We start from the raw sequence: 15,669 nt of genomic DNA, 5'->3' as shown, positions 1-15,669 counted from the left end.
TTCTCACACTGCTTGGTGTCTAAGGAGGAAGGCCTGCAGGGGCTGAGCACACACGTCGGGTTTGCAAACAGGCAGGAAGTTTTCCTGGAGCAAAACCCGTCAAAACAGAATTCTTTCGCTAGGTAATATTTTCCTCCCTGCCCCTGTCACCCACACTCAAACAGGTCTGTTGTTGTTTTCATAATCTGGGAGAGGAAATGGAGCCCCTTCAGCAGAGACCTCAGGCGCCAAAGCAAACCGCTCAGCAGATACTCCCAGCTGGCTTCCCGTCCCCGAGTGGAGGAGGGCACAATGGAAAGTTTGGGGTAGAGGTTCACTCCACACTTCCACGTGCTCCTGCTCACCAACCTCCAGCCACACGTGCTCCTGCTTTCCCTGGCTCTGGCCAAAGCAATGCGGCTGAATGGAGAAGGAGCAGTGGTCTCTTATCCCGGATGTGTGTGGTGAGTGTGGTGGCAACTAGCATTTATTGGGCACCTGGTGTGGGTCAGGCACTTTGCATATATGACCTAATTTAATCTTCACAACAACCTTCTGAGATACTATTGGTATCCTACATTTACACATGAGGAAACAGGCTCAGAGAGGTTGAGTAACTTGCCCAAGGTCACACAGGTAGTGAGGGACAGGGCCAAGATCTGAACACACAGGTCTAAGTCCTAAACATCTCTGGAACAGAAACCTCCCAGCAAAACTCAGGGTGTATAGGGAGGCTTGCCCGCCTAGGATGGAATGTCAGTGTCTGAGAGCCCACCAGCCAGGGTCAGGCCCTGCCCACGCATGCTCAGATACCTCACCGAAGGCTGGCAGCTCAGCACCACAGGGGCTGGACCCAAGCTGCCCAGAGCAGTGGACTTAGCGCAAGTGAGGAGGAAGCCCCAGGCATCTCGGCCCCCACGTACCTTCCTGCAGCTTCACACTCTGGAGGTAGAGGGGATTCCTCAGGACGTTGCAGCGGCCCGGCTCATCCTCCTTGGTGAAGAGCAACAGGTCCGAATAGGCAAACAGTGTCACCTGCGTCAGGCGAGAGCAAACAGAACCGGCTCTTCAGCTGTCCCAGAGGCCAGAACCACAACCTCCCTTAGAGGTCCAGGTAAGGAGTCCTCATCCTCTCAGGCAGAACTAGGAGCAGACTTAGTGTGGCCTCAGCCAAGGACAGAGACCTGACCTGCAGTCGAGGCCGGCCTGGTGCCCTACAGTTTACTACAGCTCCACGCCACACAGTAGGAAAAAAGAAACAGAACAGAAAATGATCTTCACTCTCCATGGCAGATAGCCCCTGAAAGCCTCTCCACAGCCTGACAGCCCACAGTCTCACCTCTCTGGCCCAAAGCCCCTGGAATCTCCGGCCCCACACCCTTGCTTGAAGCCACCCTTGAGCTGCGGGATATTTCGCATCTGTTTGTATTCTCCTCTAAACATCAGGCTGGAAGAGCACTGGACTTGGAATCCGGAGTCATGAGGCTCCTATCCTACTAAGTAGCCATGAGTTTTCTCATCTGTGCAAACAGGCATAGAGACCCCGCCTGGCTCCCTCACAGGCTCTGTGCAGACTGTGAATTGAGGTTACCACATTCCTTGCGGATAATTTTAACTGCAGTAATGCGCAATCAGTTTGAGAAAAAGCCAGTTACTTACACTCCAATACAGACATGTGCATAACTTTTATCTCTTTTATGCACTAACTGCTCCAAAAATAAATGAGAAAGCTATTTTTAGGCATTATAGGTAAACCAACAGGCATACTCGGCATATTTTTTGTGCGACAAAAATCCACTTGATCCTCTAATGCCACTAAAGATTACACTGCTCTTTGTTTTGTAAATCCTGCAGTGGCCTGTAGTCAAGAGCAATAAAATCCAATTTTAGAGTCTCCAAGAAAACCAAATATGATTAATTGGATGAACTTCCCTTGAGGTGTCAAAATCTGACACTTCATCTCTTCTGCAGTAAGCACCAGCCAGGAGGGGTTGGCATGAACCAGCAAGAGTCACTGCGAGTGTGTGCTGGACTGTCGTCGAAGTTTAAAAAGCCAACAATGTTGACATTTAGCTATCATACCGTTAAAGATGACCTAACAACTCCACCCCTGAGGCAATCCTACACAAATATTTACAAGGCTATATAAATATGAACCTATAAGGATGTTCTCAACAACACTTTTTGTAATAAAAAATACATAAACTAATGAGAGTGGGGGTGTGTGGGAATGAGACATCGAAAAAAGAATATAGTGAAATAAATAAGAGAAGGGAAAGAGAAAAAAAAGAATAAACGCCCATCAAGAGAGGGTGGATAAGATTAATTATGCCATCTTCATACGGTAGAGTTTTATGCAACTGCAAAAAAAAAAGCTATGTTGACAGAAGCCACAATCGGTCCATCACAAGTCAAAATAGTGCAATGTGCAAAAATACCTGCAGTATAATCCAATTTTGTGAAACAAAACTATAAATCTGTCTATATTGTAACATTTTTTAAATGTCTAAGATACCACACTCTTCACTCTAGGGAGCGGATTTTACTGCGTACATTTCTGCTTAATTTGCATTATTTTGCAATGAGAATCTGTTACTTTTGTAATTTAAAAATATATATAAATATTTTTCAAAGGACCACTTGGCTTCTTGTAACACAAACACAGAGGTGGGAGGGAGTCTGGGCCCCAGAGATAATAGGGGGTATCCCTGAGCAGGAGGCTCTCAGGGGCTCTGGCTCCTCTACCAGGACCAAACACGAGGGCTCTGGACGGGATCGTGGGCTGGATGGGACCCTGGCGATGACTTTATCCAAACCCCTTTCCACCACAGCCCGGTCCCAACATAGTCCAACACAAGCCTCCATTTGTTGAGCAGTTACTTTCTGCTCCATGGATCCTCACTTATAAATAACATCATTGCCCTCCCTCGTTTATAGAGGAGGACTCTGCAACTCAAGAGAGGTTAAGTGATCTGTCCAAGGCCACACAGCCAGGGACCATTGCCCAGGGCTGGCTGACCCCAAAGCGCTCACCATACAGAGAAATAGCAATATGTCTACAGTTGTCCTGTCCCTGAATGTGAAAGAATCCAAGCAGGGACCAAAAAAGAAAAGCAAAGGAGACCAAAAACTAAATGAAGTTAAGGGAGAGAAAAAAAATGATCCGAGAGTTCAGAAGAATTTGAGGGGCTAGTGTCTGAGGAGAGGTCTTTAAAGTCCAAGCCATGAAAAGGAGAAGGCTCTAAACTAGCCAAATACAAGCAAGCCCTCAAGCTCCCCAACCCACTCAGGGGAAACCTGTCAGTCACCTGTGGACCCACAGGGAAGCTGGCAGGGGAACGGTTGGACTCGACAGTCTATCTATCAGGAGCCTAAAAAACATAAAAACATATCCCAGGCCCAGAGAGGACTGGATAGATGACAAGTGCCCAAGTGCAAAGTGAGAAAGGCCCCAGGCTCTGGCCCCAGTTCCCAGAACTGGAAATGTGGTCTAGACAGGAAGTGATTAAGGCATGAACGAAGAATTTCCCCAAAGGTCAGGTCAGGGAAAGGGCAGAGCTGGCACACAGCTAGAGGGGCGAGCGTGCCAGCGGAGAGCAGGTGGGCCCCTCTCCCGTCTCACCAGCATCCTGCTAGCCTTGCTCCAGCAGGAGCCACAGCGGCCCACAGTGGACCGAGGCCCATCTCCATGGTCCAATTACCTGCTGCCCACCGGGTGTCTTCCCCACACTTGTTCCAAGGACACATCTGCTTTGCCAAAGAGTCAAGGGTTGAGGGATAGCTTGGTTAGGGAATCCTTGCCACTTGGAGGGTCATTTCTCCCAAATATCCCTAAACAAGCTTCCTCCAGGAATCTGGCCTAAGGTCAGGGTTTGCAAAAAAGACCTTGAGGCCTTAGTTAATGGTAAACTAAATGAGTCAGTGTGTAAAGTGAGGGTGTGTCTGTCTTGGGCCCTAGTACTCCTGAAAGCTCTAACACAGGGCCTGGCTACATTGTAGATGCCCAATAACTATTGTTTGAATATAAAAATGAGGCTACTTTGTTGCACGGGTTGGATCTCAGGGCACATGAATGAAGCCTGTGACTTAAGGAGGGCAGTTCACGGTGTAGGTCTGGATCAGCTCACAGACTTTAAGTGAACCGGAGCTTGCTCAGAGCGGAGATGGGACCAAGGGCGAGCATTCCAGAAATAGATTCCTGTGGAATATAAGAGAGAACTTCCTACAAGTTAGCACTCTCCAGTAGCAAAACCAATGCCTGGAGCGGCTGTCTCTGCAGACTCAAGAAGTGGCTGGAAAATCATCAGCTGGAAGTTACAGGGGAGCACTCAGAGCAGACAGCTCCTGAGGACTAACCAACACTGCGACTCTACAAATGTATCCAAGCCTCTCTTGGACTGGTGTATATTTTGGGGCTGCATAAGATGACAGGATACTAAGATACACATGCTTCCTATCGTATTTCAAGAAAAAGAAATATATTTATTTTACTTGTCTTCAAATCACTTCTTTCAATCTTCAAAAGGGGTCTCTTGGGCCGGCCGTGTGGCTTAGTTGATTAAGATTTGGCTTAAGAGCGCGAGCTCTGAGCAACAGGGCCGCTAGATCGATTCCCACATGGGCCAGTGACGCTACGCCCGAGCTGAGCTGTCGCTAAGCTGCCAACAGGTGGCAGGATGGCTCAACTGTTGTAACAACAAGATTGCCTGTTCAATGGTGAGCTATGCTCACCCACAATTAAGACTGAACTTGAGCTGAGCTGCCACCCGGATGGCTCAGTGGATACAGCGTGCACTCTTAACAACAAGGCTGCTGGTTCGACTCCTGCATGGAATGGTGGCTACGCCCACCTGCAACTAAGACTGTAACATAGCACCTTGAGCTCAGAGGCGACGAGCTGCCAACAGACAGCCAGATAGCAACAGGTGCCCTCCACAACAAAGACTGAAGAACAACAACTTGGCTGGTCCCCTTCCCCAACTCCCCAACACTGTTCCCCTCCCCCAATTCCCCAATAAAATCTTAAAAAAAAAAAAAAAAAAGGAGGTCTCTTAGTTCTAAGGCTCCAAGCTCCACAGGCAAAGCGTTTTGGGGGCAGACTGTAATCAGGCTATGGATTCAGCTTGTGTTCGTTAGTTTGTTTTTAAACAAACTGGCCAGAGGCAGCATGAGATCATGGAAAGCCCAGCTGAGCCAGCGATCCGAGTGCTAATCTTGGCTCCATCCCTTACGAGCCTGGAGACCCTCAGGTCCCAGGTAATCTTGCTGGAGCCTCGGTTTCCTCATTGATAGAGTGGGGACAACTTTGCCTCTCCTGGGGAGGCTGCAAGAGCTAACTGAGATCAGGTATGTAAAATGCATGCACAGCGAGGGTAACACAGTAAGTGCTCAGGGTTTGCAGACAAACAAAAGGGCAAATTTAGACATGTGTATGTATTTCAGGGCGGCTGCCATTTCTAAGTGCCCTCCTCGGAATCTTGTGAATTTATAGCCCCACCCCACTTTCTGACCCTTGGCCACCTGACTTAGCTCCACCACACCCTTACTCACCAAGCACAGCTCCCAGTGGCTTCTTGTTCCTAAAACTCAAATCCCCCTCAGCAGATGAAGTTTTACTCCCATGGAGGCAATTCAGAAGATATGCCGTTTCTTAAGAAAGTTCCCCAGAGCAGGTCCAGAGCTGCAGTGAGCAATGTCAATGTGGTCGAAATAGGCATGCAGTCTCCCCAGGGAGCTCCCTGGAAAGCGACGATGCTCATTTGGAATATATGAGTTCTGGTCTGCTTGTTCATAAAACAAAACAAAAGCAGCCTCCTGCTTTAGCCACAATTACACATAATGTCCCAGAATGCTGAGGCTGAAAGGGCCCTTAGAGATTAGCCAGCCTCAGCAGCCTCAAACACACACACACACACACACACACACACACACACACACACACACACACACACCGTTCTGATGAGAAGACTGAGGAAGACGGGAGAAGTCACAAGTGGACAAACAGCTGAGCAGGAGCTAACTACATGCTTCCTGCCTTCAAGTCTCCTGTTCTTTCCACACTACCCCAAGCTGTCTCTCAACATAGCCAAGCCACACTGCCTGTGTTGAGTCAGGGCCTGATCTGCAGCAAGCGCCTTACCCTCTCTTTAAGGCCCCTAGGCAGCCTTGACGATCCCAGAGCTCCAACTTCTGTGCTCATGTAGATTTAAGCTCACGGGGCTGAGCTGGAACGTGGCCAGCTCTGGGGATTGTGTGGGTGGGTGAAATTCTCCCGTCAGTCATCAGCAAGGACCACCTCCCTGGAAGAGTGGTGTGAGCGCTACACCCAGGTCTCAGCTGGCAAAGCTAAAGCCCAGGAGGAATAAGAGACATACCCCTATGAAGAGGAGTTGGGATTTGAGTTAACACAGACCCAGAAAACCTGGGTAACTGATGCTCCTCTACAATTCTCACCTACAACGTCATTCATCACAGCTGGAGTGAATGGCCATCTCTCTGCTCCCTAGAGGAAGCTGGGATAGACAATTGGATGTCTTTAGTGGCTGGGAAAACTTTCTAACTATCAAAGATGGACTACCCAGGTTCGAGAGAGGGTGAGCTCTTCATTGCTGGAAATGTACAAGAAAAAGCTGGGTCACCATTTGGTAAGGAGGAGTGAAGGGAGATGGAAGACTTTTCAGGTGTTTTTCTACCCCGAGATTATACAATTCTAAGACCATCAGGAAGAGAGAAAAGCTAGAGGCCTGAAGGACGGCCGGTGGAGCCCACCGGGAAACCCCACCTGGGAACCATGTGTAAGCCTTACCTCGGCAGCCTTGTTCCTTCCCTCGTACAACAGGAGCTCCTCTGACAACAGGAGGGTCCGGGCAGGGTTACAAAGATCTAAAGGCTGAAAAAGATGTGGGCAGTTCAAAGAGGCTTCATGGAGATGGATGTGGGTTGGGGGCGATGGCTTGACAAAGCCCGACTCGGAAAAGACTGGCAGCCCTCCCCGTCCCCAGAGAACCCACACACCCCCTCAGACACGGATGGAAACAGAAAGACAGATGCTTTTGTCCTGGGCGGAAATGTTGCTGCCACCTTCACCACCAACCCTCACCGTGAGAGCTCAACTCTGGCAGGAAGTCCAACCACATGTTGCAGTCCTCCTCCCCTCAGCTCCGCCACTAGACTGGGCGCCAGGCCCACACTCCCCCACCTGCCCGCATGAGCTGGTCCCTGCTATTAGGTCCAGGCTCTCAGGAGAGCCCCACAGAGGTGTCAGGATATCAAAGTGTGCCGGATTTGATCAATTGAGTCCCTTCAAAGCCAGGCCAGTCTCTGCTCTCCATTCATAACACACTGGAGTTAACTGACTCCTTCTCGGATATCAGTTCCCAGGAACCAGTTCTCACCCGAACCCCTTACCCTACCCCATTACGCTGCCCCATACCTGCTGAGGAGCCCCTGCCTCCTGCCCAGCCCAGAGAAAGCTCCCTACGCTCTGGACTACCCAGCAGAATTTATCCTCATGAATACATATTTCTAACATGGCTTCCAGGCACCTGACATCAAGCAAGGTGCTGGAGAAAAGACAATGAAACAAACGTCAGCTACACACAACAGCCTGGGTGGATCTTACAAATAATGTGAAGCAAAGGAAGTTGGGCCCAAAAGAATGTATGTGGTATGGTTTCATTAAATAACATTCAAAAAGAGGCCAAACCAAACATGTTGAGGCAAGCACACAGAGACGGTAAAGCTAAAGAAAGCAAGGCGATGGTGACCACGACGTCAGGCTAGTGGGCACTTCTGACTCGCGGGGAAGAGGGCCTTCGGATCAAGAAGAGATGTACGCAGCCTCTGGCGTGGTGGCAACGGCCTATTTCTTTATCTTAATGGATAGCCACTTTATAATTTTTTGTTAAATTGTACATGTAAGTGTTAGGCCGTTTGGGGTTTACATATTTTGCAATTTTAAAACTTGTAAGCTTTTTAAAAATTAATTTTAATTTTTTTTGTAAAACTTTCAAAATGAAAGCAAAAAATAACCCCCGTGGATGCCAAGACCTTCGTGGTTACATCCCAAGACAAAGACCAAGAGAAAGGCAAAGGGCAGGCCCTGCTGATGGAGTTGCCCCGGGAAGGTGTGTCACCTGCCAGAGGTGCACAGGGTCCTCAAAAAGGCGAGTGCTAAGACCCACTGGACGGTGACAGGCCTAGGATGGGATGCCAGGGATTCCAGAGAAGAAAACAATTGTCAGAAATGAAGCCCTTGGGACAGCGCCACCTCTGTGTTGCTGAGGAGAGGATGAACAAATCAAGGCTTTATGGAAAGCAATTTGTCAGTATGTGTAAAGAGCCTTTAAAATGTTTATGGCCCATGACTCAGGCATTTCACTTCTAGGAATCTCTTCAAAGGAAACTAAGCAGAGAGGCAATTCATGCACAAGAATTTTCATCACAGAATTATTTACAATAATAGCAAAAGAAGTAGACATAGCAGAAGTATCTTAACAGAGAACTGGTTAAGTAAATATGGTACATCCATATAATAGACTAGTGTGCAACCACTACAGAACACGGGCCCAAAGAGTATTTAGTAATGTGGGAAATGTTCGTGCTGCAATTTTCTTTAAAAAAAAACCAACAGGATATAAAATGTGTAATAAGACGCGTTTTTCTTTTTGCTGTGTATAAGCTTACGTAAAAGATACCTAAATGCTCACACTGGTTATATCTGGGTGATGGAATGAATGAAGGTTTGGAAATGGGGAGGAAGAGAGGGAAGAAGAGGGAAAGTAGGTGAAGGGAGATCTAACTTAGACTCTCAGGCCACCAGCTCCTACTGGCCGGACATGTTTGCTAAGACCAAGGAGGCCAGCTAAGATGCCAGACCTCGAGGCTCTCCCTCGATCACTTCCAAACAACAAACCACTGGATGAGCCAGGAAGCCGGAGCCTCAGCGCAGAGGTCCTATAACAATACAGCAGCTACCGTGTGCCTGGCCTGTCCATAGAGAAAGGGAAGTTCAGGGGGGCAGGACAGGGAGGGGACCCCTTGTTGCTGGGCTTCCCTGCCCCCACTCTCCTGTTTGCCCCCCTGGAGACCTGTGCTTCCTCAGTATAACCACCTAAATCCTGAGCACCTGAAGCTATTTGTCTTTCCCTAACCGAGATCCTGGAACGAGGCACCATCCCTGAGTCCTGGGGGGAAGGACCCTCCTCTTTCTCACCTCCCTTGAAGCCAGCCACCAGCTCACCTGAACAAAGACAGGGAACACCAGGACCTTGGGGGCCAGGGTGACGTAGGTGCCATAGCTTGAGTGTGAGGTGTGTGGCCTCATGACCGGGCAGTTCTGGTAGTTCCCGTGGCCCTTCATGGTCTGCACAGTCTTCATCAGCCGGGACTTCTTCCCCAGGCCCGTGTAGGACTTCCCTTTACTGGGACTCCCTGATTCTGTGGAACAGAGGTGGGGGGACCATGAGGCGTTTCCATCGCCCCTGCAAAGGCATCCCCTCTGCAGAAACAGGGAACAGACTCAGTCGACAGCCATTTACTGTGAGCATCTGCTATGTGCCAGGCCCCCTGCAAGGTGCTGAGAACATAGGGAGACCTCAGAAGGGTCTCGGACCTCAAGGAATTCCCTCACAATCTATGAGACATACTGACGCGTACACAAGCAACCCCAGGGCTTGGATGAAACTGGGAACCACCAACTGTGATGCAAGCTGACATCTCCATCTGGTGACCCAGGGCCCGAATCAGACCTATCACTCAGGAAATCTCTCACATTTGAAAAATCAGAAGATCTGACCTCACGGGGGCCCACAGTCCCACCTAGAACAATCAATTGGAGTAGAGCAGTGGCTGCCCGGGTGGCCAAATACCTGTGCCCAAATGCCACTGCTCTGCTTACTAGCTTGGTGACCTTCAGCAACTCACTTCCCCCTCAGAGTCTTGGTTTCCTCAGTAACAGTACCATGCTCACTGGGTTGCTGTGAGGATTATGAGATGCTCTAAGTAAAGCCCCTAGAACAGGGCCTGGGACCCATAAGTACGCAATGAAAGTTAGCTGCTAACAAGCTGTGGTTCTTGTTGTTGTAATTCCTCCACTTGGAAAAGCAAGTTAATCAGGTGCCTCAGGGAGTCTGGGAATCCTAGGTTTTATCATAGCTAAGAGGTTCCTTCCCCCAACACCCCTGACCTTGGCCACCAACTCACAAATTATTCTAATGAGGAAACGGAAAGAGGGGAGTGGGAGGTACTCCAGGGAAGCGAGCAGAAGGCTGCAGGGGATTCCTCCTTAAGGGGATACTGCGGGACACACACCCTCACACTGAACAGAGGTGGCCTACAGGCCCGTCCGTGGAGTCCGATGGGCAGAGGAACAAAACGGAGAGTAGCAAAAGGCCAGGGATTCTTGGGTGCAAGCAGGCAAATTCTGGAGCACTCAGGCTCCACACTCCCCTGGTCCCTCCGACAGTTCCTGCTGCCAGGTGGGCAGCTGGCCAGCCCACCATGACCTGCATGCCCAGCCCATGTCCTGGGGCCCAGGCTTCCACCTGCCACCCCCCAGTGCTGGCAGCCAGGGGCTGAACAGATGGTTTGACCCCAGCTACATCTCGGGGAAGCTCCCCACCAACGCCAAGTCCACAACCTCAGAGGAAAAACTCAGCTCAGAAGGTTTCACACTTGCTTCCTCCGCCTACTTGGTGCCCCTTCTCACTGAGCGGGGTAAGAAAAACAAGTTGACACCCCCCCACACAAGTGACCACCCATCCCAGTGTATCTTGGGGCAATAGTCAACCCTCAATCACTTAAACCACTTCCTGCCTCTTCAGCGAGGTGCTTTAAGAGTAGAAAGAGCCTAAGCCCAGGATGGGGGCGGGGTGGGGGGGATGGTGGACAGACGCATGGACGGAGTTACACAGCTCCTCTCTGATCTGGTCCCAGGTGGGGTCCGTGCTGCCAGGCCCTAGCCCCTTTGCTGAAAGAACCCATCCTGGATCTCTCAGGATTTGAGGTGGACAAGACACCTGAACTTCAGCAATGGCTTCCCCGGGGACTGGCTGTGCAACCCTGAACAGGCTCCTTTCCACTCTGAGCCAGAGTTTCCTCCACTGCAAAGTGGAGAGTATACAGGTTGCTGCCTCGCCTATCCCAGGGCCGGTGTGGGGGGCACACATGTGTGACTCGGTGAATAGAACCGGAGTATGCGTGCTTAGGGGATTATTAGAAACCCCAAGCTGACAAATAATCCAACCATCAGGGTTGGCGTTAGGACAGGGCTGCTGGGCCCCAAACCATACTACGACTGGGGTCACAGGGTTAGCCTGGAACTGGACAGTCTAATTTCACACATGCAAGCCTCCACCAGAGGAGGCAAACCACATAGGACTGACAAGCAGGGACTGAGCCAAACAGACCAAAATTAAAAAAAGGCACCATTTGCTCATGCCAAAATCTGGGCCTTGTGTCCCCCAGTTTCAGACTCTAAAAAGAATCCATTTCTCCCCTTCCCTAGCCCAGCTGCACAGGGCTGTCACAGAACCTCCACCTTGGGCCTGAGAGTCATGAATAAGTCACTTGACATACACCTCCACCTTCAGGTGGGAGAGGTCTGCTCAGCCCCATTTTACAGACAAGATAACGGATGCCTGGAATAGTTGGGTGACTTGCCCAAGGTCATTTGGCCAGTAAATGGTATAAGGTGGGATCAGCCTAACCTATGTGGATGTCATGCCCCCGTGCCCCATCTCCACACACTCCTGGGTAATGTGTGCATGTGACTCTCCAAAACTGATTTTTGTGAAGTATCTTTCTTTAAAACAGTCCAGGTAGAACACAGCTACTGAGCTCTGTAAAGGCAAACCCCTTGACTTCCCACCTGCTACCTCTTACCTCCTCTGCCTCAACCCCCATATCGCCCCTTTTTGCACTAACACCTGCTTCACTGACCAAACACAATAATTACTCGGCTTTGCTCCAGCTTCCGAGGTGAGCCCTGGCAGCCATCCTGCCCCAGCAGTGGCGAATCTGAGGCCGGGCCACCCTCACAGGGGACAGGACAATGCTGAGGACACCAGCAGCCTCGGGGAACATGCCAATCCCAGGCAGGCAGGCGCCCCAGGCCCTCGAAGGGCACCAGAACCCGTTCAACTCAGGATGGTGTTTAAAGGAAGCTTTGTGCCCTGAATTCCACCCCTCCCTCTGAACCCCAAGACCGGGAGCTATGAAGTCTTGATCCTTGGTAAAAAGCAAAGATGTTCTTGGATATGAAAAGGATTATTATTATGAAGGAAGGTCAAGTTCTTCATAGAATGCATTCAAAGTCACTGTCATTAACATCATCGTCATTGCCTTACTTGTCCTTCTCCCCACGCTTAGATGACAGGGCCCTTCTTAGGTCACTAAGTACTGAGGGGAACGGAAATGTGGACACAGGTTGGGAGGACAGCAGGGAAACTCAGAGGTATGTCTCAGGCTGGGAGGGAACCAACTCCCAACCATGAGCCCAGCATAGGCGACACACCTCTCCAGCTCCTTTACTCCATGACCGGTCTGCAAACCCTTAGAGGCAGCAGCAGTCCTTCTCCTTCAGTCATCTGAGTGACAGAAATTCCACTGGGTACCTGCTGTCTGCCACACCCAGCATTGTACACACAGCAGTGAGCCAGCCCAGGCCCTGCCTTTAATGAAGTCACCATTTAGCTGAGGCATTTCCACTCTAACCTAATGCGCCAACTAAAAGCTTTTTAAAAACTCAGTGTTGAATCACTATCAGACTCCTCTCCAGAAGGAACACAGATTCCTTTTGGACAGAAGAGGCCCAAGCACCCAAATGGCCCCGCCTGCAGAGAATGAAGATGGCTTCTGTCAGCAGCACTGAGCCTGATGGGAGCCCTTTCCCCACCGAAAGGCGCAGGCATTCCTCCAAGTGCCCGCGCTAAGCAGCACCATCTTCACAGTAGTGACGGAGGGGGATGGCACTGGGAGACTCTCCCAAGGAAGGAGGTCAAAGGGCGTCCTGTAGGCACCTGAGGAAGGCCTCGGGCATACCCAAGGTAGGCATCACAGACCACCCGGCAAGGCGCGTCTCAACTTTCCAGATGCTCAGGTCAGAGGTCTCCAGCAGGCGCACTGGGGTCGTAAAGGAATGTCCAGCCCACCCCAGCGTCAGGGCTAATGTCTCGGGCTTCCTGAGAGAAGGAATTGGTTTTGAGCACAGCTTCTTTCCCTGGCCCTTCAAAAACAGCGCCAGGATTTGAAGGCCAAAGGAGAAGACTCGTTCAAACAGCAGAAACATCTGTGCACTCCAAAGACAAGTACTTTAGTATAGACTACTGCTCACAGCCACTATCTCCTTTAATCTCCCCACAGCCCTCGGAGGTGGGAATTATCAGCCCCGTTTTATAGACGAAGAAACTGAGGCTCAGTGAGGGGACATGGGTTGATCAAAGTCACACAGCTAGAACTCCAACGTGAGACCTCCCGGCTTCGAAGCCGATGCTTCCCTTCCGTGCAGGCCTGATTGTGTTGCCTACAGCACCTAACACATATTGGTTGTTTGGTAAAATTGTATAAATCTCAGTTGGATGCCTAAGTCCTGAAAACCATCTCTTAGACTGCTCTGGTAAGATCCCCTCTCTTCCTTCTTAGGCAGGCTCCCAGGAGAAAGACACTGGTTTGGTGAGGGAGAAAATGTACCAAAAAGAAACAGTCTGTGTCAACATGTGGGGGGATCTTGACTCTGTAGAGAAGGCCTCCCACCTCAGAGGAGGAGACTGGGCCTGGCCTCCCAGCTGACCTCACAATCTCTCTGGGGCTTGGAGGGCACAGCAGCAGAAAACAGACTCACCTTCAGGGATGGCATCCTCCTGGTACACGGGCCGCAGCAGCTGCAAGGGGAAAACAGGAGAACCACCTCAGCCCCAGCAATGGGGCCGGACAGCCAGGCAGGCTGCTCATCCCCAGCCTGGGGATGGGAAGGGAGCACCTCAGGGCACACGGGAAAAACAGCCGTCCTGCTACTAAGCCGAGAGCGGGCTTGGAGGGCACAGAACCCAGAATCCTCCAGAATATTAGAGTTAAACAAGGCTTTAGCTGTCATCAAGACTAATCCCTTGGCCAAGCTCCCAACTTCTTTGATGGTCGTTTGTTCCAAAGTGCATTCCACAGAACACTGGCACTGTGGGACGCTAACAACCCTGCCACAAAGGGGACGCCATCAGGGGAGTCTGGGAAAAGCTGAGTTAAACAAGGTTAAACCACCCCCTTCACTGCAGGACGCCCTCAGAGCTAATTTACATTGGGAATCTCAGAAGAGGGAGAGTAGGGGATATTTCTCAAACTTATTTGACCTCAGAATACTTTTTTCCCGGCGCATCTCATGGGACTAATGTTTTGGAGCATGCATTCCATCATCCCACCATGCCATCATGTAGTATCTGCTTTGCTTTCACACCTCCTATGTCAGGGGACTCACCACCTACCACACACCGCAGCCCATTCGACTGTGGGAAAGTGCAGACTGGCACAAAGCTCTTCTTTTAAGGTGCAATCTTCTACCCTGTAACATCCCTTGGTCCTGTATCTGTGCCCTGAGACCACAAAGACCTCCCTGCTCTCCCTACCCAGGACGGCCCTGTAGCAGCACATACACCCCTCCTCCTTGCTCAACACTCCTAGCCCCTTGCAGGGCCCTCCTGACACAATTTTGAGTCTTTCTCTGGACTCACACAGGGACCCATGCCCTTCATCTTCCCCAAACCAGCTGTCCATACCTGGCTCCCAGGGTTCAGCGGGGCCAGGATGATGTAGTTGGGGTCGGTGGGGGCAGTGGCACGGGACAGCGCAGGCAGTGTGTGCTGGCCCCCGCGCTTAGCCACCTCGGTGTAGCGCTCCCAGCCGCCGAGCAGCAGCCCATCAGAGCTGTCACATACCAGGTGGCAGCTGTGGCGCTGCTCAGGACGTGCCTGGGCCCCATGGGTGCAGTTCTTCTCCCGCTTATTGGGGGGCGACTGGAGGTCATGGGTCGACTTGCAGGAGGCCCGCCGCAGGACCCCACCGTCTGGCCCAGGCTTGATCTGGGGCACCATGCGCCACACGAGCAAGATGATCTCGCTGGGGCAGCTCCTGGAAGTTGGGGGTGGGAGGGGTCATATAGAGCGTTGAGTCTGGGGGAAGAGCAACGTCAGCCAGGGTAGGGGTCTGCAGGGGCAGAGAGGAGTGCAAGAGAAGGAGAAGGCCCTAATGTCAGGGCAGGAAGGAAGGCAAGAGGCCGTGTAAGGCAGAGACAGCACAGGGGTCCCTTAGGTCAACTCTAATTGACTGGCAGAGACTGAGAAGGATGCTGAGGCCATGGCCAGGTTAAACAAGAGTACCAAACTCAACTAGTGACGACTGTCACGGGCAAAGTGTAAGCAAGGAGCAGCAAGCAAACCACCTACATGCAACCCCTCCTCCAGTCATTCTAGAAGCAAACCTACAATGGGCCGTGAGGGCTCTACCCCAGCAGGGTCAAAATGTAGAGGATCCAAACATTTTAAAGAATAATTTTTGTAACTGCGCAATTGGAACAGTTGCAACATCTACATAGCTTTTAAAAACAATGGGCTTAGCTCCCGAGGTATCAGAAATAATTAGCTAAAGTAGAAAGCCACCCCCCGGAGCTGCGTCGGAAACCACAGGGTCTGTTGGAGAGCTTCT

The 15,669-nt window shown here is 50.9% G+C and overlaps 1 protein-coding gene across 4 annotated transcripts in view; it reads right to left on the bottom strand.

Moving 5' to 3' along the window:
* Nucleotides 1-15,669, bottom strand: part of RGS3 (regulator of G protein signaling 3) — a 114,669-nt gene that overhangs the window by 64,925 nt on the left and 34,075 nt on the right. For all 4 annotated transcript variants that reach the window (XM_019635831.1, XM_019635829.1, XM_019635840.1 and 1 more), the window contains 5 exons: nt 14,745-15,096; nt 13,820-13,859; nt 9,221-9,417; nt 6,785-6,868; nt 903-1,014 (listed from right to left, as the gene is read on the bottom strand). In XM_019635831.1, coding sequence (XP_019491376.1) covers nt 903-1,014; nt 6,785-6,868; nt 9,221-9,417; nt 13,820-13,859; nt 14,745-15,096 — 785 coding nt within the window. The remainder of the gene's footprint in view (nt 1-902; nt 1,015-6,784; nt 6,869-9,220; nt 9,418-13,819; nt 13,860-14,744; nt 15,097-15,669) is intronic.

This window comes from Hipposideros armiger, unplaced genomic scaffold, assembly GCF_001890085.2.
Source record: "Hipposideros armiger isolate ML-2016 unplaced genomic scaffold, ASM189008v1 scaffold_24, whole genome shotgun sequence".
NCBI lineage: Eukaryota > Metazoa > Chordata > Mammalia > Chiroptera > Hipposideridae > Hipposideros > Hipposideros armiger.
This window is presented reverse-complemented; position numbering and strand designations above follow the sequence as displayed.